The sequence below is a fragment of the Stegostoma tigrinum genome, chromosome 33, assembly GCF_030684315.1.
Source record: "Stegostoma tigrinum isolate sSteTig4 chromosome 33, sSteTig4.hap1, whole genome shotgun sequence".
Lineage (NCBI taxonomy): Eukaryota > Metazoa > Chordata > Chondrichthyes > Orectolobiformes > Stegostomatidae > Stegostoma > Stegostoma tigrinum.
Window position 1 is genome coordinate 9182586 of NC_081386.1, and position 22580 is coordinate 9205165.

The 22580-nt window shown below is 40.8% G+C and overlaps 2 protein-coding genes across 7 annotated transcripts in view; one reads left to right on the top strand and one right to left on the bottom strand.

Annotated features, from left to right (window-relative positions):
• The window catches only part of rasef2 (RAS and EF-hand domain containing 2), a 72366-nt gene extending 60522 nt beyond the window's left edge, over positions 1-11844 (top strand). For 3 of the 4 annotated variants that reach the window (XM_048562688.2, XM_048562689.2, XM_048562690.2), the window contains exons 13-17: positions 2818-2899; positions 3502-3616; positions 8787-8906; positions 10065-10141; positions 11435-11844. In XM_048562688.2, coding sequence (XP_048418645.1) covers positions 2818-2899; positions 3502-3616; positions 8787-8906; positions 10065-10141; positions 11435-11537 — 497 coding nt within the window. In that variant the 3' untranslated portion in view covers positions 11538-11844. Of the gene's footprint in view, positions 1-2817; positions 2906-3501; positions 3617-8786; positions 8907-10064; positions 10142-11434 lie in introns of those variants that run through there. The other variant, XM_048562691.2, reaches the window with a different exon arrangement.
• Positions 1-22580, bottom strand: part of serf2a (small EDRK-rich factor 2a) — a 52723-nt gene that overhangs the window by 14975 nt on the left and 15168 nt on the right. Inside the window, exon 4 of one of the 3 annotated variants that reach the window (XM_048562695.2) lies at positions 18672-19107. The exons of 1 other annotated variant lie outside the window; for it this stretch is intronic. The gene's annotated coding sequence lies outside the window, so the exon portion shown is untranslated. Of the gene's footprint in view, positions 1-18671; positions 21474-22580 lie in introns of those variants that run through there. One more of the 3 variants, XM_048562694.2, reaches the window with a different exon arrangement.

A 22580-nucleotide genomic window follows, 5' to 3' on the forward strand; every position in this document is an offset into this window, starting at 1 on the left:
AGTACAATTCCATAGAATAGGAGTTAACAGATTACTGTATCTATCTTCAGACAGGGAATAATTGATGTATTCTAGCCGTTACCTGTTTATTCTGTTCTCTCCATTCTCCCTTCATTCATTCTTGACTTGCTGCCACCACGAGCGTCCCCACCTCATCCCAACTCCACTTGTCTCCTAACCAGTTATGTTTTAATGGTTTCCAAAAACTTTCTACAGTTTTTTTTGATCTTGGTTTTTTTAAAGTCAGATGAGCCTAATGCACCATTCGATCCTTTTTTAGCTTTATTGTGAACATAGGAAAGGGTTAAATAATGTTTTCTTAGTTTCATTAACTCTCTCAAACCTCTTCACAAAGCAGAGCACAAGTGATAGAGCACACCTTTAAAGGAAAATCTGCCCCAAAATGTCTGAACCCATTGGTAACGTCAGGCTCGAGCCTTTGTAATGGGTTTATTTCGCTGAAGTCATAAAATCCCTACGGTGCCAAAGCAGGTCCTTTGGCCCATCGAGTCCGCACCAACCCTCCGAAGAATAACCTATCCACATCCCTGCCCCATTCCTGTAACCTGCATTTCCCATGGCTAAACAATTTAACCAGCACATTTTTGGACTGTGGGAGGAAACCCGTGCAGACACGGAGTGTGTGCAAACTTCACACACACAATTGCCCAAAGGTGGAACTGAACCTGGGTCCCTGGCGCTGTGAAGCAGTAGTGTTAACCACTGAGCTGCAGTACAAGTGCAGCCTCTTGTTCAGGTGGCCATCTGCGTTTGGATCCTTCTGCATGTTTTCCAACTTCCTGTGGGCCTAGTGAAGACTAGGAAAATGAAGGAAGTGATGTAGGGACACACGGCCCCATTATTGTAGCACCAATATACCTCAGCTGTTCCAGGAGCTCTACCTGGTAATGTCATTCTCAGAAAGGAGAATGATTTGTTCCCCTCTGCTGGGATAGAAATATTTACAAGATAAATTACCCCAGATTGTTCCATATCTCAGTGGTTTTCATCTTTACCAACCCTGGTTTTAGGCAATCAGGAATTTGAGATTAAAGTTGGGACATTTATCCTTCCTATCTAATATGTTATATTCTGCTAATTGTATATTTTTTTAATAAGCATGTGTTTAATATAAAATGTAATTTGACTTGGTCTAGACCCTTACAATAGTTCTACTTTGCTGTTCAGCAAATGGAATTGCCACGTTTTGGGATCCTTTCTCCCCCAACGGCAGGAGCCAGAAGTTGTTAGCCCAGGAGTTTACTGTTATTGGTGTCTGCGGGGTTCACCTAAACCAAACTAATGTTGTTTTAGATTTTATTCCAGAATGGATTGAGATTTGGAAATATTAAGGGGGGGAAATTTTAGAGGATGTGGTAGAGGGGAGTATAGCTACAATATTTCAAGAGACATTTGGATAGGAATGGCAGAGAGGGATATGGGCCAAACACGGACAAATGAAATTGTAGGAACTGCAGATGCTGGAGAATCAGAGATAACAAGGTGTAGAGCTGGATGAACACAGCAGGCTGAGCATGAAAGCTAACGTTTCAGGCCTAGACCCATCTGATGAAAGGTCTAGGCCTGAAATGTCAGCTTTCCTGTTCCTAAGATGCTGCTTGGCCTGCTATGTTCATCCAGCTCTACACCTTGACGAATGAGACTAGTTAAGTTTAGGAAACCAGATCAGCATGGATGAGTTGGGCTGAAGGGTCTGATTCTCTGTTGACTCTAAGCACAGTCACAGGATGATTGCAAAACTGGCAACTGTCAGTCACGTTTTTTTAAACTTTTGGGGCAGTTTAGTCGAATAGCATCGCTAGGAATGCAGCAGGACACGTGTTCAAATCACAATACAGATTTGAGAATATGTGTTCATATTTTTTCAGAAGTAATAGAAAAAAGTAACCGTCTCTCCTTGTCATGAAAAACGTAAATACTTTAGGAAAGGAAACCTTCTGTCCTTTCCTGATCTATATCTGATTCCAGTCCCACAACTCTTCGTGTTTTGCTGTAGCAAACCAGTCCATTGTATCAAAGCCACTAAAGTCACTGAAGTATCCTCACCACTGTTTTGATAGTAACCTGGCTGGCTGATGATTCCCACTTAAGAATTAATACTCCTCCACCTGGATGGAATGCAACCAATGTTAACCAAAGGAGTTCCCGGAATGCTGGGATTGTTCTGTGAAGAGATTGAGCAAACTGGGCCTGTATTCTGAGTTTCAAAGAATGAAATGATCTCGTTGAACGCAACAAAATAACACTTGGAGATAGATAGGGTGCCCTCTGGTTCTAGGCTAACTGCCTTTACCCTTTTTTTTAAACAAAAGCAGTGCCATTTGGGACCAAGATTAGGAAAATACATTAAACTGAGAGGTAAATTTTTGGAATTCTGTTTCAAAGGGCTATCAAAGCTCAATCTTTGATTTTGATTAAAATTGACAAATATATTATGGGGGTAGTCTGGATAAAAGGCGTAGAAGTGTGCGATCAACCATGATCATGTAAATGACTGAGCAATCTCTTCAGGTTGAAATGCCTGCTACGCTGCTATGTCCCTCTTTACAAAAATAATTTGCCCAATTATATGGACCATGTTAGTGGTCTCATCTAACTTTGTTTTTAGTAAACTTTTCATTTTCAACATTCAGATTAGAATTTTTGAAAGAAATGTTTTGAATAGGGGTCACTGGTCTCTGTTAACTCTGTTTCCTATCCACAGATGGTGTCAGATGTGCTGAGATTTGCCAGCAATTTGTTTCTTTTTTTTTTAGCATTGGCAGCTGTTTATCAATATAATCTGTTTGTCTCTAGGAGTTGATTTTCAAATGAAGAAGTTGTTGGTTGATGGTGAAAGTGCCACGTTACAGATTTGGGACACTGCTGGGCAGGAGAGGTAAAGGTGACTGTTTTAAAGTGAGAAATCCAATGGCTTTTCTTTTGTGTACACTGTGTCACAAATCTCAACTATTATAAGATGCCCAACTGGAGGCTGCAGATCAGGCTAGAACTGTACCAATCCCAGTTTTCAACAGAGCCTGGTCTATTTCGTTCCAATAAAATGAATAAGTGAATTTATCAGAAACGATTGGGTGATAGCAAGTTCCTGCTGTGGTGAAGATGAAAATTCACCCTTTCGTGTTTAAGGGTGATCTTTCTATGGGGGAAGCTTAACTTTTGGTCAAAGATTTTTTTGCTTTGGTGAGAAATTTGCACACAAATTGCTCCCAGTAAATGAAGCCTTCTAACCCTTACAACCAAGTTTGTTGTCAGGCAGACTTGAGAGCAGGTCATAATAACCTTGTTCCATATTTTACCTTTTTTGTCACTACCTCTTTAATTTAGCAATTTTTTAAAATGTGCATATCTGCAACAATGCTGTTTGCTGTAGGTGGACAATATGGATGAATCTGTTTTGACTCTCTACAATATGAATCCATATCCATGTAGTTCCAATGCTCAGTGGTGACCACTGCATTTTTCTTTCTTTTCTGTCAGGTTTCGCAGTATTGCCAAATCCTATTTCCGAAAAGCACATGGCGTGTTATTATTGTACGATGTGACTTCAGAGAATAGTTTTCTGAATGTCCGAGAATGGATTGACGAAATTAAGGTACACCTGTCGTTGACTGAACAAAATTTCTCCGCCTTGCTGTTTGTTTTCCATTTAAGCTGGTATTGTCAGTAGGTGTTTTCAAGTTTGTGATCCTTCACTTAAGCCACTGTTGTGATGAAGCTCCCTCTTGGATTACATTATCTGTTTGTAGTTCCATCAGAAATAGCAGTAGAAGGCCATTTTGATCCTGAAGCCTGTCCTGCTGCTCAACAGGATCTTGGCTGATCTGTCCCAGGTTTGATTCTCCCTATCAAATTGCGTGACCTCCCACTTTCCTACATTAAACTCCATATGTGAGTTTTTTTTTGCCATTCACTCAACCTGTCCATAACCCCTTTACAGATTCCTTGTGTCCCTCATTGTAAAATGTCCCCATACCTATGTTTTTTTCCATGTTAGCAAATTTGGATACATGATATTCTACCTCAGTCTCCATGTTATTGTCAGTTTGTAAATACTTGAGGCTCAAGAACTGATCCTTGTGACGTTCCACTAGTTATGTATTTCCAAGAAAGCCCATTACTCCAAACTGTGCCTTCTGTGTGTTAAGCAATCCTAAATCTGTGCTAATCCATTACCCCTAATACTGTGAGCTCGTGTTTTGTGTAATAGTCTTTTGTGATACCTCAATTGAGTATCTTTTGGAAATTAAAATGCATTACATCTAATGGTCGTCTTTTATCAACTATAGCAAATTAGTTAAACCTGATCTCCCTTTCACTAGATTACATTGACTATGATTGCATTAGCTTTTCTAACTGTCCTACTATATCAATCTTAATGGATGTTGTCATTTTCCCAATGACAGATGCGAGGCTAACTAGCTTATAATTTCCTGCTTAGTGTCCTTCTTGAACAGAGGCATCATATTAGTGATTTTGCAATCTTTGGAACCCTCCTAGAATGTTACAACCAGTGCCTCTGCTATCTTTGCAATCACTTTTAAAACCTTTTTAATATACAGGACATCAAGCTCTGGTGATCTTTGCCTTCAGCCCCTTTTTATTTGTCAAATACTCTGCCCTAATTGATAGATACTGTTACATTTCCTCCCTTTAGTTTCTTAACAATCTGAAGTCTTTGGGATTTTTACAGTGTCTTCCACTGAAGAATGAAGCAAAATATTGGCTTAAATTATCTACTGTTTCTTTTTTTCCCCATTTTCATCCTCTGATCTCCAAGGATTCCACATTCAATTTAGCTTCTATCTTGTATGCCTCCAAAAAGCTCAAGAGAATTTGGGAGTTTGAATCATACAGTGCTGCAGAAGAGGCCTTTTCGGCTCAAGTCTGTACTGCCCAATGGTTGTTTCTTTGTCTTTTGTAGATTTCAATAGCCTTTGACCTACCATGAGTTTTTGTCTTTTGGTATGCCTTAGTTTTTGATTGGATGGTCTTCTTGACTAACTTTTCAGATGATTCATGGTCCTTCTCACTGTATCATCCCTTTTTGACCAGAACTTCTTTTCCTGAGCTAATATCTGCTTAAATATCCACCACTGATCCTTCACTGACTTTCAACTTGGTCTGTTTTTCCTAGCCCAGTTTAAACAATGCTTTGTTCAAACTTCTGTAATTTACCTTAAGTCGAGGACCCTGGGTACCTGTCTTATACTCCATCAAACTAAATCACCCCGTGCCCCAATAATATCCTTCTCTCTCTGATCTCTTATTAATCCTACATCATTACTTGATCTAAAACAGCCTGTTCCTGGGTAGGTTCTACAACATATAGCTCTTAGAAACAATCGCCAACGAACTCTGCAAGTGCATTTTTCCACGTTACCCTTACCTTGATTTTGACCAATCATCCATAACTATTATTAATGCTCTTGTCTGACTGAAGTTTTGTTTGTCCTCTAACTCTCTATAATTTCCAATTCTTCTAAAATGTTCACTTTCCTGAGATTATCTTCCTATTCAGAGGAGAAGAGCAGGTATGACCAGCAGATTAGAATGGGTGCCTAATATTGTGCCAAATGTGTGGTTTCCATAGAACTATAATTATGAACTCTACTACAGTGTAGGTAACCGCATAGCTGTGTGATGTATATAAAGATATAAAACAGAGTATAAACACGCACCACAGGGTAGAGTTGCCCAAACAATGCAATACAGGTAATGATGAATCAAACTGATGTGTTTAGTGACAGTAACCAGGGTTTCCTAAACTATTCTCAAGAATGAAAACTGACTTCTCTTCCATGATATCCTCCTTCACCTGGAATTCCTGACACTTTAACAGCAATTGACATAAGAAAAATCCAATATTTGGACATTTTAAAGGAGAGTCTTGTTTTTATCGTACTTTTCAGATCTTCAGGCTATCCTAAAGTACTTTGTAAACTAATTTTTGAAAATAAATTTCTTTTTAAATGATTCACACTGCAAGATCAGACAAACAGCACAATCGTCAAATAGGTTTGAGAAATTGATATTGTCCAGGATACTTCAAATTGTGCTGTGAGATTAATGCCAATGCAAAACAGAATTTTAATTTTTGAGATGTATGAATAGTAACAATAAGAGGAGTAACGAATCTGACTCGGAACTAAAAAGGTTCCTTGGAAGCAGGGGTGTTGTAGCCGTGCTAAATGGATACTTTGTATCTGTCTTTACGAACAATAAGATATTACCCAAGTCACCAGTGAAGATGGGGATGGGATATAGTTGGCATGCTGGATGGGCTAAGATTTGATGAGTAGGACCTTTAGAAAGGCTGGAGGTGTGTAGATCTTGATCAACTACCAAGAATAGACCCACGCTGAAGGATGGAAACTGTAGAGGTGCTGGTTATGACTTGCCAATCTGCCTGACATGGCACGTTGTTGCCAGAGGAGTGGAGAATCCTTTTTAAGCAAGGGCATAAGAAATAACCCAGCAACTACAAGCTAATCAATTTACTTTGGAGGAAACCTTTTGGAGAACAAATTAGCAGTCAGCTGGACAATGGCAGATAAAACAAGAAAAAGCCAGCCTGGGCCTGTTAAAGGAGTTACCTTGCTGGAGTAGTTTTTGAAAGGATTAGTGAAGTAATATGGCTAATGTTTACATGGTCTTCTGAAAAAGTGTTTTGAGAAATCCCATAATGAGGTTGCCAGCGGCTTTAAGCCTTGGTGAATAAAAGGACCTGGCTGCTTGGGACTGAACTTGGCTGAAGAACAGAAGTGACCAAGCTTGCATTTTGGGAAGGTGGGTTCTGCAGGGGTTGGTACATGACTTACTGTTTCCTTTAATATAACAGCAACTTGGCCTTGTGTGCACATTCACAATGTAAAATTTGCAGGTGACATTGAAATTGTAACTAGTGAACTGACAGAAGGATAGTGATCACTTTCAAGGGGATGTAGACTGATGAAACTGTGCAGAGAAATGCAGCGTAATGTATTTTGTAGAGGGGGTGATGTTATAAACATGATTGAACAGAGATCTGGAGAATGTGTGCATAAGTTGTTGGAGAGCCGGGCAAGTTGAGCAGGAGATTTTTAAAAGAAGTGAATTTCATTCCTGGGTTCTATAAATAGAATATTCAAACATGAGCAAGGACATCAAGGTGATCATTAACTGAGCTATAATTGGAGGATTGATCCAATTCTCTGACACTTCAGGAAGGATGTGAAGGCTTTGGGGAGTGTGTGGAGTAGATTTACATGCTTAGGGGTCTTTAGTTACGTGGCTAGATAGATTGGAGGAGCAAGGATTGCTTTTGTCTAGCTGAATGGGATTAGGGATAAGTCCCACCCAGCTGCACAGTAAGTGAGATATTGAATGCAATGATGTACAGATGTGCAAAAGCTACAGATGGGTCAAAGGATGAATCTATTTTTACGCTACACTAGTGTTCTGTTGCTGTGTTAAAGGTCTTCCACTAATGGAGAAAGCTTCCAGGGTCACACTGTTCTGTTTGAAACTAGTTGAGTTCGAATTGGATGATATCAAGCACAGTGCAGTTTGCCTGGATAGCCAGTCGTGCAAGTAGGTCAGTACTTGCTTGCTCTTCAGTGTTAGACAGTGTTCTCAGATGTCCAGTGAGGGCAGAATCAACCTACACTGCAATGTCCCCCGCAGTTCAAAACCAGCAGACGTAGCTCCTGAGACCTGGAGAGAGAACTAAAGGCAACTTAAAAAACCTTTTTGTGCAGCAAGTGATTAGAATTCTGATGGTGCAGTGGAAGCAGATTAGAGTGGTTTTGAATGGGTATTGATTAAACAACTGAAGAGAAAATGTTTGCCGAACTACAGCTATTTGCTGGTGCTGCTAATGCAATGTGCTCATTCTAATGATTCTCAGGTTCTTTTATGCTCGCCTGAGAGGGCAGGTGGGGTATTGGCTGAAATGCTGATTAGATTGCATGCTCAAATCTGAAATCAATCCTGAATTCTTAACATTATTACTTGGGCAAGATATCTTGCACCAAGGCTAGAAAGTTAACTTTCATCAAATTTTCTGTCAGTGGCATCTTGCATTCTATAACTTGGTTGCTAAGTTTATCTACGTAACAGAAGTAATATGTAAGATGAGGTACTTTTAGAATGTCCTGAAGATCAAATGGATACCAGATGAAACTTATTGTCCCCCTCATGTTGTGTTGAGCATCGTACTCCCTGCCTGAACCAGGATGGTGATACATGATACTATTGTCACCAGTGCAACAAAACAATTTACAATCTGTTCCTTTAAACAAATCTATGACTTAACAATATCAGGAACTCCAATCTTCTATGTGGTAAAACCTGTATAAGCAGATACTTCTTGATTTGATAATGAATAATTTGAAAGAGACACTCCGAAATCTTTAGACCCTGCAAATTATAGAGAGCCTTCAAATGTGTTTTTATGACCCCCAATATGACAATGCAGGTGAACAAGAGGGAGCAGTGAGTTCTGTTTTGGTGAAATAGGGAGCTGCTTTCTTTCCTTGCTGCATCTATAGCAGTGAGCGAATTGTTCTATCTGTGCAATAGACACAACTCCATCTCAGATAGAATAGTGTCTCTGCTGTTTTTTTTGTAAAGAACTCCATATTGACCTAAAAACACTCTGAAAATAAAAAGTACCAAAAAAGACAGCTCGTGTTGGTTCCTCAAATGTGCAGATTTCATTATATATGGGCATGCAAAACCAGTTCAGTAATATCCTTATGATGAATACATAATATATTTTTCAGAGTTCTACTGACTTCCCAACGCCAATTATCTTAATTGGGAATAAAACAGATTTGAGGAATGAAATGTCTCCTTCACAGCATGGCACTGTGCTGACTGCCCATGGAGAGAAACTAGCAATGGTGAGATTTATCATGTTTATAAATATATATTGTCGTTAACACAAACTAGAAATGAAATTTTATATAAAACTTTTTCCAAATGAACTGACACTAATATAGAACTCTTTCAGGTAAACGATGTTCAAGTAATTCATTTTTAATTGTTATTAGAATGATCATATGGCTGCTTTTGAGAACACTTAGTCCAGCAGTCTGGTTTCACATTGAGTGAACCTTTTCGTAGTGGTTGTGATGTAGATTGTAGACTAACCTGTGTATGAATAAATCTGTTAACCTGGCCAGTTCCAGGTGCCACATCTTTAGGAAACATGGCAAGGCTTCTGAGGGGGCACAGGAAATTATTTGAAATAGGATACATAGGTGAGGTCCTTTAGTTACAAGGACAAATTGAAGAAGCTGGGACAGTGTTACAAAAAGACACTAACAATACTCATTCATCTCAATCCACATGGACAAGGAGAACCACCACTTCGACTAGGACAACACCAAAATCCTGGGACAGGCACAAGAAACTGTGAAACAAGCCAGCTCGGCAAACCAACCAACCGAACTACAAATTTACTCCAAAACATTTTGGGACTGTTCTCCTCAGGAATGGAAGAAAATTTGATAGAGGTATTCAGAATCTAGATAGGCAGACACTTCCTTTTCCAGGATGGAAAAGTCAGCTGTAAGAGGGGGAAGGGGCAGTGGGTGCCTGGAATGCACTGCCTGTGGAAGCAGGCACATTATCAATGTTTAAGGCATATCTTAATACACACATAAACGGGAGACAAACAACGGGATAGAAACCACACATCAGGTAATAAGCAGTGAGTCTAACTAAGTAACAGGAATTGGTGCTTGCTTGGTGGGCAGAAGCATCATAAACCAGAGGGGACAGATCTAAAGTGACTGGCAAAAGAAATGACGGTGACTTGCGAACCCACTGGATGCTAACAACTCAGTGTGAAACAACGTTTTATCTAATGGTGATTCAGTTATGGTTTACAAAAGAAAATTGGCTTAATGGCTGGGTTATGGCGGTGGGGGGGGGGGGGGGGGGGAGGAGGAAGGCAGATGAGTTGGTCTGGCTGAATTGCTTTTGTGATGACTAGAAATGGACTCAATGAACTGATTTAGTTTTTCCTGTGCTGTAACAATCCTGTCTTTTCCTAGACTTACAATGCATTGTTTTGTGAAACCAGTGCTAAAGATGGGACCAATGTGGTGGAGGCTGTTCTGCATTTAGCCAGGTAAGTTCACTTCTAACGGTACAGGTCTAAGGCATTAAAATAAGCAGAATGAGTTTATTCTAACTGCTGCAATTATTTGGGTAACAACACAAGCAACTTATTGAAAGTGGAAGAATTTTCTTTACAGATCATTCCTTATCACTGTCTCTGGACTACTTGAAGTGTTTCGCAACTCATCTGCATTACTTCCAAACAAAAAATGCTGGAAATCAGTGGGTCAAGCAGCATCTGTGGGGACAGAGAGCAAGCTAACATTGAGTCTAGATGACTCTTCACCGATACTGCCTGACCCACTGATTTTTCCAGCTTTTTTTAAAACTCAGTACAGATTCCAGCATTTGCAGTAATTTACTCCTGCATCACTTCTGAGATGCATTCACTGTTAGGCATACAGTTTGTGGGAAGTGTGTTAGCAATGGAATTGACAGCAGATAACCTGATCTTGGTTGATGAGGAGGAATGTAGGTGTTGATAATGGGAGAGTTCACTGTTTTGATTTAAATTAGTGCTTTTGGGGCTATGAGAAGCCCTCTGGGATGGTATTCCTGCAATGAGACATGTACTCACAATTTCCTGGAGGGGTGGAAAATGTCCAGAAAATAATGGAATTGTCAAATTTACCCTGGTAAGGGTTATTAAGGTATGCATTGAGCAAGTGTCATTGGGATACAGATCCACTTATACTAATCCTCCTTGGTCTTGCGGTGCCTTGCTCTTGCAGCTACTATTTGAGAGTGAGGTATGTTGATCAGTGACATTCATAGCTAAGTCTTGTGCAACGTCTGCACTCACTGGCTAGCAACTGGAAATGGAATTGGATATGCTGACATCAGTGGGTGAGTTGATAGATTAGGATGGAGAAAATGAAGGATGTTAAAACTGATTTCAGGTTGTTGGTTCTTCCTCATTTTCCTGAGGGATTTAACGGGGCTCCCTGAGGAGTTGCAGATGGTTCTCTCACACAGTGAGGCTAGGTGCTTCCTCTCGGACAGAAGCAAGAAGTTCTGCCATTGTTGCACACTGTCGACCTGGCTGTAGCAACTCAAATTTGAATCCTGGTCTTGTTGCCAAAACAAGGATAGGTTTTCACACTTCAGCTATCTCCAGCCAGCAAGAACAAAACCACAATGGACCCCTGCATGTGTTATACAACAAGTCATACCCAGCACAGGTGTCAAAATGATGTTCAGCACTAATTAATCTCAACAACTGAAATGTAAATCATTGGGGTAAACCTGATATGTCTGTACAGTGCACACCAACATGATTTGTTCATGTCTGTCTTTTATGCAGAGAAGCCAAGAAGAATGCAAAAATCAGGGACAGTGTTCAACCGGTGACAAAGCTAATAGCAGCAGATGGGAAAAAAGCACTGAATAGCTGCTGCAAAACATAGAACTAGAAATCCTTGGTTGTCATCTTTTGCTGACCTCCTATTAAAGACACTGATAATTCATGGGATTGTGTCTGCTCACAACGCTACCACTTTTCCTTTAGTGAAATGTTACTCTCATTTGAGAGTGTCTGTTTAATGGCCACTAAATGGCTAATACTGTACATTGAGGTATATCGGTTGAAATGTATATATTCGAGCTGAGAAACGTTATCTATTCTATTTTGATAGATTTTACCTTGATATGAAAACGACACTTCAAAAATGTGCAAGCAATGTAAAAAAAAATAAACTAGTTTTGTAAAATGAAGGAGTTTACTTTTTTCTGAAATGACCTATCTATTCAGTAAAAGCTTTTGGGTTAGAAACTGAAATAAAATGGATTACAGTAAACCTGAGTTGGTGGCTTTTTTTGTTTTGAACTTCTTTCTTAAACTTCCTTCTTAAGCATCTTTTTAAATCCCCACAAGTAAGTCATTTTTTTTCTCCTGAATTTACTGATTTCACATTTCTCTATCTCCCTGCATGGGATTACTGCTTGGCTTCATCCCAGGTTGCTGTTCTCTCTAACTATATCCCAAGTATCTATCATTCTTGACTAAATCCAAGAGATTTGTTTTTGTTAAAAAAAAAACAAGATCAACCTAGTTAGTGTACACTGCTGCAGACTTGGGAAAACTACAAAGAATTAAACTAGAAGTTGCTGGAAAAGCCCAGCAGATCTGGCAGCATCTGAAGAAAAGATCAGAGTTCACAGATCCTTGTTACTGAAAAAGGCAAGGGAGGAAATTGCTGGTGCCTTGGAAATCTTTGTATCGTCACTGGCTACAGGGGAGGTGCCAGAGGATTGGAGAATAGCCAATGCTGTTCTTTTCAGAAGGGTGACAGGGATAATCTAGCTAATTACAGGCCAGTGAGCCTTACATCAGTCATAGAGAAATTATTGGAGAGGATTCTTCAAGACAGGATTTACTCCCACTTGGAAATTAGTGAGAGGCAACATGGTTTTGTGAAGGTGAAGTCTTGTCTCACTAACTTGGGTGTTTTTTTTGAGTAAGTGTCAAAGATGATCGATAAGGCTAGGGCAGTGGATGCTGTCTACATGGACATCAGTAAGGCCTTTGATAAGATCCCTCATGGCAGGCTTATAGAAAGTAAAGTTGCACTGGGTCAGAGCTGAGGTTGCAAGATGGATTTTTAAAAAGGAAAAAACACTTGGCTCAGTCCTAAAAGACAGGTTAGCAGTGGAAGGGTGATTTTTCTCAATTGGAGGGCTGTGACTAGTGGTGTTCCTCAACGATCAGTGTTGGGACTTTTGCTGTTTTGAAATATGTAAAATAATTGAGGAAAATGCAACTTGTCTGCTTAATAAGTTTGCTGATGACAAATGTTAGCAGAATTGCAGATGGTGATAAGGACCATCAAAGGATTATAGCTGGATCTAGAATAGTTGGCTACTTGGGCAGGGAGATGACAGGTGAAGTTTAATCTGGAAAAATGTGAGGTAATGCCTTTGGAAGGTCTAATTCACATGGAAAATTATACAGTAAATGGCAGAACCCTTAACGGTACCAGTAGGCAGAGGGATCTGGGTGTATGGGTACACAGGCCACTGGAAGTGGCCATGTAGATGGAGAAGGTCATCAAGGCACACTGCATGCTTGCCTTCATCAGCTGGGGCATTGAGTTTAAAATTGGCAGGTAATGTTGCAGCTTTACAAAGCTTAGTTAGGTTGCATTTAGAATATTGTGTTCAATTCTGGTCACCACACTACCAGAAGGATGTGGTGGCTTTGGAGAGGGTACAGAAAAGACTTATCAGGATGATGCCTGGTATGGAGAGCATTAGCTATGAGGAGAGGTTGGAGAAACTTTAAGTTGTTCTTAATGGAACAACAGGGATTGAGGAGTAACCTGATAGAGGCCTACAAGATTATGATGGGCGTGGACAGTCAAAGCTTTTTCCCAGGGTGCAAGAGTCAATTACCAAGGGCCAAGGTTCAAAGGTGATGTAAAAGGCAAGTTTTTTTTTAAACACAAAGGGTAGTGGGTGCCTGGAACTTGCTGCTGGGGTAGGTAGTGAAAACAGATACTATAGTGACTTTAAAGTACGTCTTGATGAATATGATGGGAATCAAGGAATAAGGTCCCAGGAAGTGTTAGGGGTTTTAGTTGTGACATGCAGCATATCGGTGCAGGCTTGGAGGGCCAAAGGGCCTGATCCTGTGCTATATTTTTTCTTTGTTCTTAATGCTTTAGATCCCATGACTGTTCCCAACATAGCGAATTAAAGAATGAGGAATTAAACTGTTTAGTTATGGTGAGGACTACCCTTTCACTTACTGTCAAGTCGACCTAAAAGAGCCCTGCCTGAGCAGTGCACCTCATTGCTCCAGTAGTAAAGTGCACATATCTGAGAAAGGACTTTCATTACTAGGAACTTGGAGTGAGTTGCATTACTCCAGTGACCTGCACGTTTTAAACTAGTGTTTTCTGTGGACAGGAATCATTTTGTCTCCAGAGCTTTTGTGTTTATTTTCTGTTTCATCTATTTGCAAACTGCAAACTCGCTGATTTTAAAATTGCCATTGGTTCCATCTGCTGGAACTGAAGAGCTATCACAACCAAAAGAAACTGCAACAAGACAGTTTGTCCAACCCAGGTCTGTTCATAAATATGAGAAGTTAGGAGGAATTGTTTCATGAAAATCCCTCCATACCACAGATTATCCTAGTGAATATTCTCTTAACTGCCTCCAATGAAATGACATCTATCCTTTAAACAAGGGGACTGAAATTGCTCACAGTACTCTGAATATGGTCTTACCAGCATCTTATACAGCTTTCTTGCTTACCTGCTATACCTGTGAGGTGGCTTTGTGTACAAGTCCCTGTGTTGCAGATGTCTGCAGTTTATCCTCATTTAAATATTACTCCTGCTTTCCCTTCCAAAATGAACAATTTCACACTTCCCCACATTATACACCATTTGCCAACTCTTGCCCGTTCAACCGAACAATACCTCTGCAAAATGTTTGTATCCACCCTTGTAACTTGTCTTTTCCCCATAATATATTTTTCTGTGGAATCTCACTGGGCACAGGTTGCCAATCCCAAAAAAAACAGCTGTCTCTGCTTGTTTCCCTCCCATTAGCCAAAGCTCTATTCACACCAATATACTACCTCCAATACAATAGACAGTATGATTTAAAGTTTTGAGATGCCATGTGGAATGTCTTCTGGAAGTTCAAATGCAATACATGATTTCCCTCTAACCAATCTAATTTATTACAGTTTTTCCAAGGACGCCTCACCAGACATGGTTTTCCTTTCATGAAGCCGTGTTGTTTGGTTAAATTCTGATTTTCCAAATATGCTGCTATAACTTTTAAAAATAATAGATTGCAACATTTTTCCAACCAATCTATAGTTATGTTGTTTTTTTCCCTCGCTTTTTGAAAAGGAGTATCACATTGGCAGTTTTCCAATCCTCAAGTACATCTCTAGAACCAAGGATGTTGGAAGATTACAGCTGATGTACCCAAAATTTCTAGCGACTAATTTTAGGATCCCAGGATGCAAATCATTGTAGCCAGGGAGCTTATCTGCCTTCAGTCCCATTAGCTTTTCTAATACTAGTACTTTAGTGATGGAACTGATTTCCTCCCCTGTTTTCTTTAGTATTAATCAGATGTTTGAAGTATCACTAAAGACATGCAAAATATCTACTTAACTCCTCTGCCATTTCCTTGTTCCCATAACAGTCTCCCTAGGTTCATTTTCCAAGGAACTTTAACCTCTTCCTATTTAAGGATCCTAATGTCAGTTCTTGCATTTGTCACTACTTTAACCTCTTTATTTTCTCTCTTTTTATCATCTTTTTAGTTCTCAATTCATCCCAGACTTCCAGGCTATCAATGACTTTTGCCTCCTGCTATGCTTTTTTATTCAATTTTATATTCTCCTTAACTTCCCTGGTTAGCCACGGTTGGTTTATCCCTCTGTTAGAATCTTTCGTGGAATGATTTTTTGTGGAGAGTCATGAATTACCTACTTAAATATCTGCCAGTGCTGTGCTGTCTTTCCTGCTAATCTGCCCAGTCTACTTGGACTAACTCTATCCTCATTTTATTGTAATTCCCTTTATTTTTTAAATTTAACAGTCATCTCCAACCTGTTTCTCAAACTGAACACAAAATTCGTGGTGTATCATGTTATAAGCATTACTTCATATATGATCTTTTACTCAATTATTTATTAAACCTACTCTAATTACCTATTATTAGATTCAGGGCAGCTAGTTCCCTAGTTGGTTCCCTGACATATTGCCCTAAAAGCATCCCTAATGCACTTTATGAATTTGTTCGTAGAGCTACTCTTTCTAATTGGATGGGTCAATCAGGATGTAGTATAAAGTCATCCATTCCTTCTCTATTCTATTCATGTGGTCCTATTACTTGTTGATTTATACCCTTGCCTAGTGTGGCTACTGTTTGGAGGTCTATACACTTACTTCTACTAGAGTTATCTTTCCCTGATATTATATACCTCCACGCAAACGGACTTGACATCAGCTGAGCCTTGATCATCTCCCACAACTGTCATCACTGCATCTTATTAACAGTGCCTTTCCACCACCTTTTCCATTCCTCGTGTCTTTCCAAAAGATTAAAAATTCATGAATGTGAATTTCCCAATTCTGATCTCTTTGCAACCATACTTCCATAATGGTTATGAGCTTATATCTATTTATTTCAATTTGCACTATCCCTGTTTGTTTGTTATGAATTCTGCAATAAGTTTATCGATATTAGATTCTCACTTAAACAAAAACAAAGTTTAGGAAAGGCTCAGCCGGTCTGGCAGCATCTGTGAAGGAGAAAACAGAGTTAACGTTTTGGGTCCAGTGACTTCCTCAGAATTGATAGCGGCTGGGAGAACATCAGTCTACATGCAGAAAAAAAAGGGTGGGGGAAGATGGGGTCGGGAGTAAATGATAGGATAGAGCCTAAAGACAGAAGAGCAGTTGGACAAAGAGTTGCTAACGATCAGGCCGAGAGGGTGAATAGTTGTTAATGGGGACTATTAGTGACTAATAGCAGTCAGTGTGTAATGGCAGGCTACATGGTAACAAGGCCTGGTGTGGGAGGTAGGGGGCTGGGACATGGGCGAGTTCTGGCCCTAAAAATATTGAATCTGGAGGGTTGCAGGGTCCCCTAGCAGAAAGTGAGGTGTTGTTCCTCCAACTTGCACTGGACTTTCACCGGAACATTGCAGCATGCCAGAGACACAGATGTTGGCCAGGGAACAGGGTGGTGCATTAAAGTGGCAGGCAACAGGCAGTTCAAGGTCTTTCTTGTGAGCAGCGTGGATCAGATGTCATTTCCACCACCTCCAGCGAGATGCCACCACCAGACACACATTCCCCTCACCTGCCTTCCGCAGGGACCGTTCCCTCTGGGACACCCTGGTCCACACTTCCCTCACGCCCAAAATTCCCCACAGACCTACAGCACCTTTTTCTGTAACCGGTGAAAGTACACCTGCCCCTTTACCTCCTCCCTCCCCGGTATCCAAGTGCCCAAACGTACCTTTCAGGTGAAACAACACTTCTCAGAATCTAGTCTGCTGCAGTTGCTGCTCACAATGTGGTCTCCTCTAGATTGGGGAAAATGAAGCATTGACCGGGTGACTGCTTCAGAAAACATCTATGTTCTGCTCACAAAAAGAGACCCTAAACTACCTGTTGCCTGCCACTTCAACACACCATCCCTGTTCCCTGGCCAACATCTGTGTCTCTGGCTAGCTGCACTTCTCCTTTTGGAGAATTTCTAGCTTAAGCGTTTTAAAAAAATTACCATATACAAAATTGTGAAAAGAAGTTGTCAGTCTATAGTTGAGTTTTCACAGTTGTTGTAAGCCATACAACAGATTTTGGGGTGAAGGGGTTGTGTCCCTACCTGAGCTAGGAGGCCAGATTTGGGTCCTACCTGCTCTGGAGACATAACATCTCTGGACAGGTTGATTTTAAAAAAATTCTATATTGTTATTTCGAGGTAATGTGATGGCCTATTGAGATTATTACTCTAAAGACCCCAAATCAAATCATGCCACAGGAGATGGTGGGATTTGCATAACTAAAAAAAATTCTCAAATTAAGTACCTAATGATGACCATGATGTTGCATATAACTGAAGAAGAGATCAGAGGGTTTAAACTCAATAGGCAGAAAATGGAGAATTCAGATGTTTGGAGTGTCTTCAAAAGACTGCTAAGAAGTGGAAAGATGATTTGTTTCAAATAAGCGAATAGAAAAAAACTGCAATGAAATAAAAGTGAGCTTTTGGCTCCTCTAGTTTTAGCATTATTTTGAGAACTGCAAAACAACCTGTACATCTTGACAGCTGAAAATGTTATTCAAGAATGGGGACACAGTATGCCTTTCAAATTTTGAGTTCATGTCAGACTGAGGTCCACTAGGAATAGATAAAGCGTGAGGCTGGATGAACACAGCAGGCCAAGCAGCATCTCAGGAGCACAAAAGCTGACGTTTCAGGCCTAGACCTTTCTTCAGAGAGGGGGATGGGGAGAGGGTTTTGGAATAAATAGGGGGGGGGGGGGGGGGGGGGGAGAAAGAAGAGGTGAGGTGGACCGAAGACAGAAAAGAAGATAGGTGGAGAGGAGAGTATAGGTGAGGAGGTAGGGAGGGGATAGGTCAGTCCAGGGAAGACGGACAGGTCGAGGTGGTGGGATGAGGTTAGTAGGTAGGAAATGGAGGTGCGGCTTGGGGCGGGAGGAAGGGATGCGTGAGAGGAAGAACAGGTTAGGGAGGCGGGGACAGGCTGGGTTGGTTTTGGGATGTGGGGGTGGAGGGGAGATTTTGAAGCTGGTGAAGTCCACATTGATACCATTGGGCTGCAGGGTTCCCAATCAGAACGAGTTGCTGTTCCTGCAATCTTTGGGTGGCATCATTGTGGCACTGCGGAAGGCCCATGATGGACATGTCTGAGGAATGGGAGGGGGAGTGGAAATGGTTCGCAACTGGGTGGTGCAGTTGTGGAAGCAATTCTTTTTGCTCTAATGTGAATGCATAATTTTAAAGTATAGTGAGAGATAGTCTACAACAATACTGCACACCTTTTGTACTTATCACTGATATACTTTAATAAATCAACAGTCACTGACATTCAACTGTTTCACACCATAGCAAGTTACGTGAGAAAAATTATTTGCTTCCAATTGGTTTTTCACAGGCATCATTAATCCTTGAACATGTCCAACAAACCTCAAACAAAAGAAAGAATACATCTGAGATAATTAGTTTGCGTACTTGATTGTCTTTTACATTTTGAGGGTGCAACATTATTCAGTATGCTAAGTTCACATTAGATTTAAAAAGTACATCAAAGCAAGCACAGAGAAAAGAGAGATCTGGAGAAACAACAGGTCTGGCAGCGCCTATAGAGGCAAAACAGTTATTGTTGAATCTTAAAGCCCCTCATTTGAAGTGAAGATAGCTGGGAAGGGTTGAATTTATGCTGATGAGATGAGGTTGACAGGAAGAGTGTGGTGTCCTGACAAAGACAAAAAAAGGGATTGGTAAACAAAGATCATTGACACTAAGCCAAGAGTGGTAACAGCTAAATGGGGTACTCACAAAGTATATAAGTGTTGAAAATCGATTGCTTGCACTAACAGCAGGACCTGTGTGTATGAGGGAAGGGAATAAACAGGAGGGAGGTGGTGTTCACACTCTGAAATTGTTAACATGCCACTGTGTCCTGAAGGCTAAAGTACCTAGGATGAAGATGATAAATATCCAGCAAGTGGTGGAGTCAGGGAAAGAAGAGGAAGATTCTAGCTTATATAACTTAATACCTTAAAAAGGAAGAGAAAATATTTCTTGTTAAAACACCAAACGAGCTGAAGAGAGTGGAGCCGGATGGCAGACAGCTTTGATATAGCACGAGCATGGTGCAGTGCCAAAAGTGAGATTTGAAACAAGAGAATGAAAATTCAGTTGGAATCCACATGGGGCTAGTCTGAACTACAGGCAGTCACTGAGGAATAAATGTGGTTATGAGAGTGAGTCTTGGCAATTATCTTGTCAAAAAGGAGAGAAAACAAAAGTAATGAAGATGAACAATAAAGATTCAAATGGAAATCCTGTCAGAGGGCAGGGGAGAGCTTCAAGGTGGGACAACCTGCAAGAGATGTGGCAGCAAATTAAATAATAAAGGATCTGATCTATATGGGCTTTAGTAAGGCATTCGACAAGGTTCCACGTGACAGATTGTTAGCAAGGTTAGGTCACACGGAATACAGGAAGAACTAGCCACTTGGGTACAGAACCAGCTGAAAAGGTAGAAGACAGAGGGTGGTGGTGGTGGAAGTTTTTCAGACTGGAGACCTGCGACCTAGAAGTGTGCCACAAGAATCAGTGCTGTGTCCACTGCTTTTTATCATTTTATAAAAATGATTTAGATGTGAACATAGGAGACAGTAAGTTTGCAGATGACACTAAAATTGGAGCTGTAGAGAATAGCAAAGAAGGCTACCTCACAGTACAACAGCACATTGGCCCATCTGATCATGAGGTTGAGGGGTGGCAGATGCAGTTTAATGCACAAACATGAGGTGCTCCACTTTGGAAAGTCACATCAGGGCAGGACTCATACGCTCAATGGTAAGGCCCTTGGGAGTGTTGCTGAACTGCTGAACAGAGACACCTTGGACTGCAAGCTCATAGTTCCCTGAAAGGAGAGTCACCTGTAGACAGCAAAACAAAGGTGGCGTATAGTATGCTTGCCTTTACTGGTCAGTGCATTGAGTATAGGAGCTGGGACATGTCACAGCTGTACCTAACACAGACAATTCTGGTCTCCCTGCTTTAGGAAAGATAGTGGAACTTGAAAGGGTTCAGAAAAGATTTAAGAATCTTGTCAGGATTGGAGGGTTTGAGCTATATGGAGAGACTGAATAAATCGGGGCTATTTTCCCTGGAGCATTGGAGGCTGAGGGGTGGCCTTATAGAGGCTTATAAAATCATGAGGGGTATGGATAGGATAAATAGATATTTTCCCAGGGCTGGGAGGGGGCAGTCCAAAGAGAGATTACACTGGTTTAAGGTAAGAAGCGGAAGATTCATTCAACAGCTTCGTGCAGAGGATGGTGCGTGTATGGAACCAGCTGCCACAGGAAGTGATGGAGGCTGGTACAATTACAGCATTTAAAAGGCATCTGGAAGGGGATATGAATAGGAAGGATTTAGAGGGATATAAGCCAAATGCTGGCAAATGGGACAAGATTAGTTTACAATATCTGGTCAGCGTGGACAAGTTGGACTGAGGGATCTGTTTCTGTGCTGTACAACTCTATGACTAAAGTAAACATAGAACTGTGGATGCTGGAAAAATTTTTAAAAAGTGTGCTGGGAAACAGAGCAGGTCCAATAGTGCCTGCAGAGAGCAAACATATTTAACATGGAGTTCAGTGACTTTTGTCAGAACTGAAGATTGATTTTTTTTTGGGGGGGGGGGGGAGGAGGAGGGAGAAAAACGAAGAGAGGAGGAGGGTGAAATTCATATGTGACATGGTGGAGTTGTTGCAGAGTGTTTCCAGTTCCTTGAACGGTAATAACTAGAGATGAATTTGATCAGTAAAAGGGGCATAAAGTAGCTTTGAACTTTGATATTGCATAGTTGTAGTTAGATTCCTTCCTTAAACGAATGGCAGTTGGCTCACAGTAAGTTTTAAAGGGGATTGGAATGTATGACGTAAAGGAAAAACATCTGCAGAGTCAAAAGAAAAAGATCAGAAAAAGTCACTGGATAGTTCTTTCAGAGCAGAGAGATAGGACAAGTCCAGTGGGATGCTCGGAGGTTCAGTGTGGACTTGTTGGGCTGAAGGGCCTGTTTCCACGCTGTAGTGATTCTATAATCTATAAAGAAAAACACAACAATTTGGATGATCCAGTACTGTGGTGGAGGGAGTTCACATACATTTTATGCATTACTTGCTAACATGGTCAACTCCACAAAAAAAAAGACCATGTTTTGACAATAGATTGGCACATTGCTTCTTATCCCACTGCTATTTAGTCTGCCCCATAAAACAATATTGTTTTTCACAATTATATCATTTCAGCAGTCACCACACCACCGCCCCCCCGACCCCCTGCACATACATATCTTCTGGGACTCATGATGACATCATGCAAGCATCTCTAACACTGGGAAAATTGTCACATGTTACAGTTTGGTGCTTTGAAAAGGTACACTTGAGAAATATCTGCCTACTTGAGAGCAAACTGAATTAATTTGTCAGTTAAAGAATATCAAATTGTGCTCCCAAGCACAATTACTTAAAATTTGCAACAAGACAAATCAAAGCATTACATTAGATTCGATTCCCTTTAGTGTGGAAACAGGCCCTTCAGCCCAACAAGTCCACACCAGCCCTTGAAGCATCCCACCCAGACACATCCCCTTATAACCCACACACCCCTGAAGACTACAGGGAATTTAGCATGGCCAATCCACCTAACCCGCACATCTTTGGACTGTGGGAGGAAACTGGAGCACCTGGAGGAAAACCACGCAGACACAGGGAGAATGGGCAAACTCCACAGTCGGCTGAGGCGGGAATCAAACCCAGGTCCCTGGTGCAGTGAGGCTGCAGTGCCGAACACTGAGCCATCGTGCCACCCACCATTGTACCTCACCAAACTATGTAAACTGTCAGTTTTTAATTAAGGTGATATCACCTTAACAAGTGTTAAAGCATGTTAGATTTTGAAGTTGTAGACATGCTCACTGAGTTTGGTTGCAAATATTTAACCTTTCTGTTTGGCTTGTGCAATTATCATTGTGTTGTCCCAGTCGAATTAGTGTCCCTTGTTGTCTGCGTGGAGTGAGAAAAGTCAGAATGTCTTGCTACATACACCGCAATCAAACAGTTTGGCAAGCAAGGCTACAAACTCATCCGTAACCCAAGCTACAAATCTTCAAAAACTTTAATGATGTTAAGATTTTCTTTGTTGATAGAT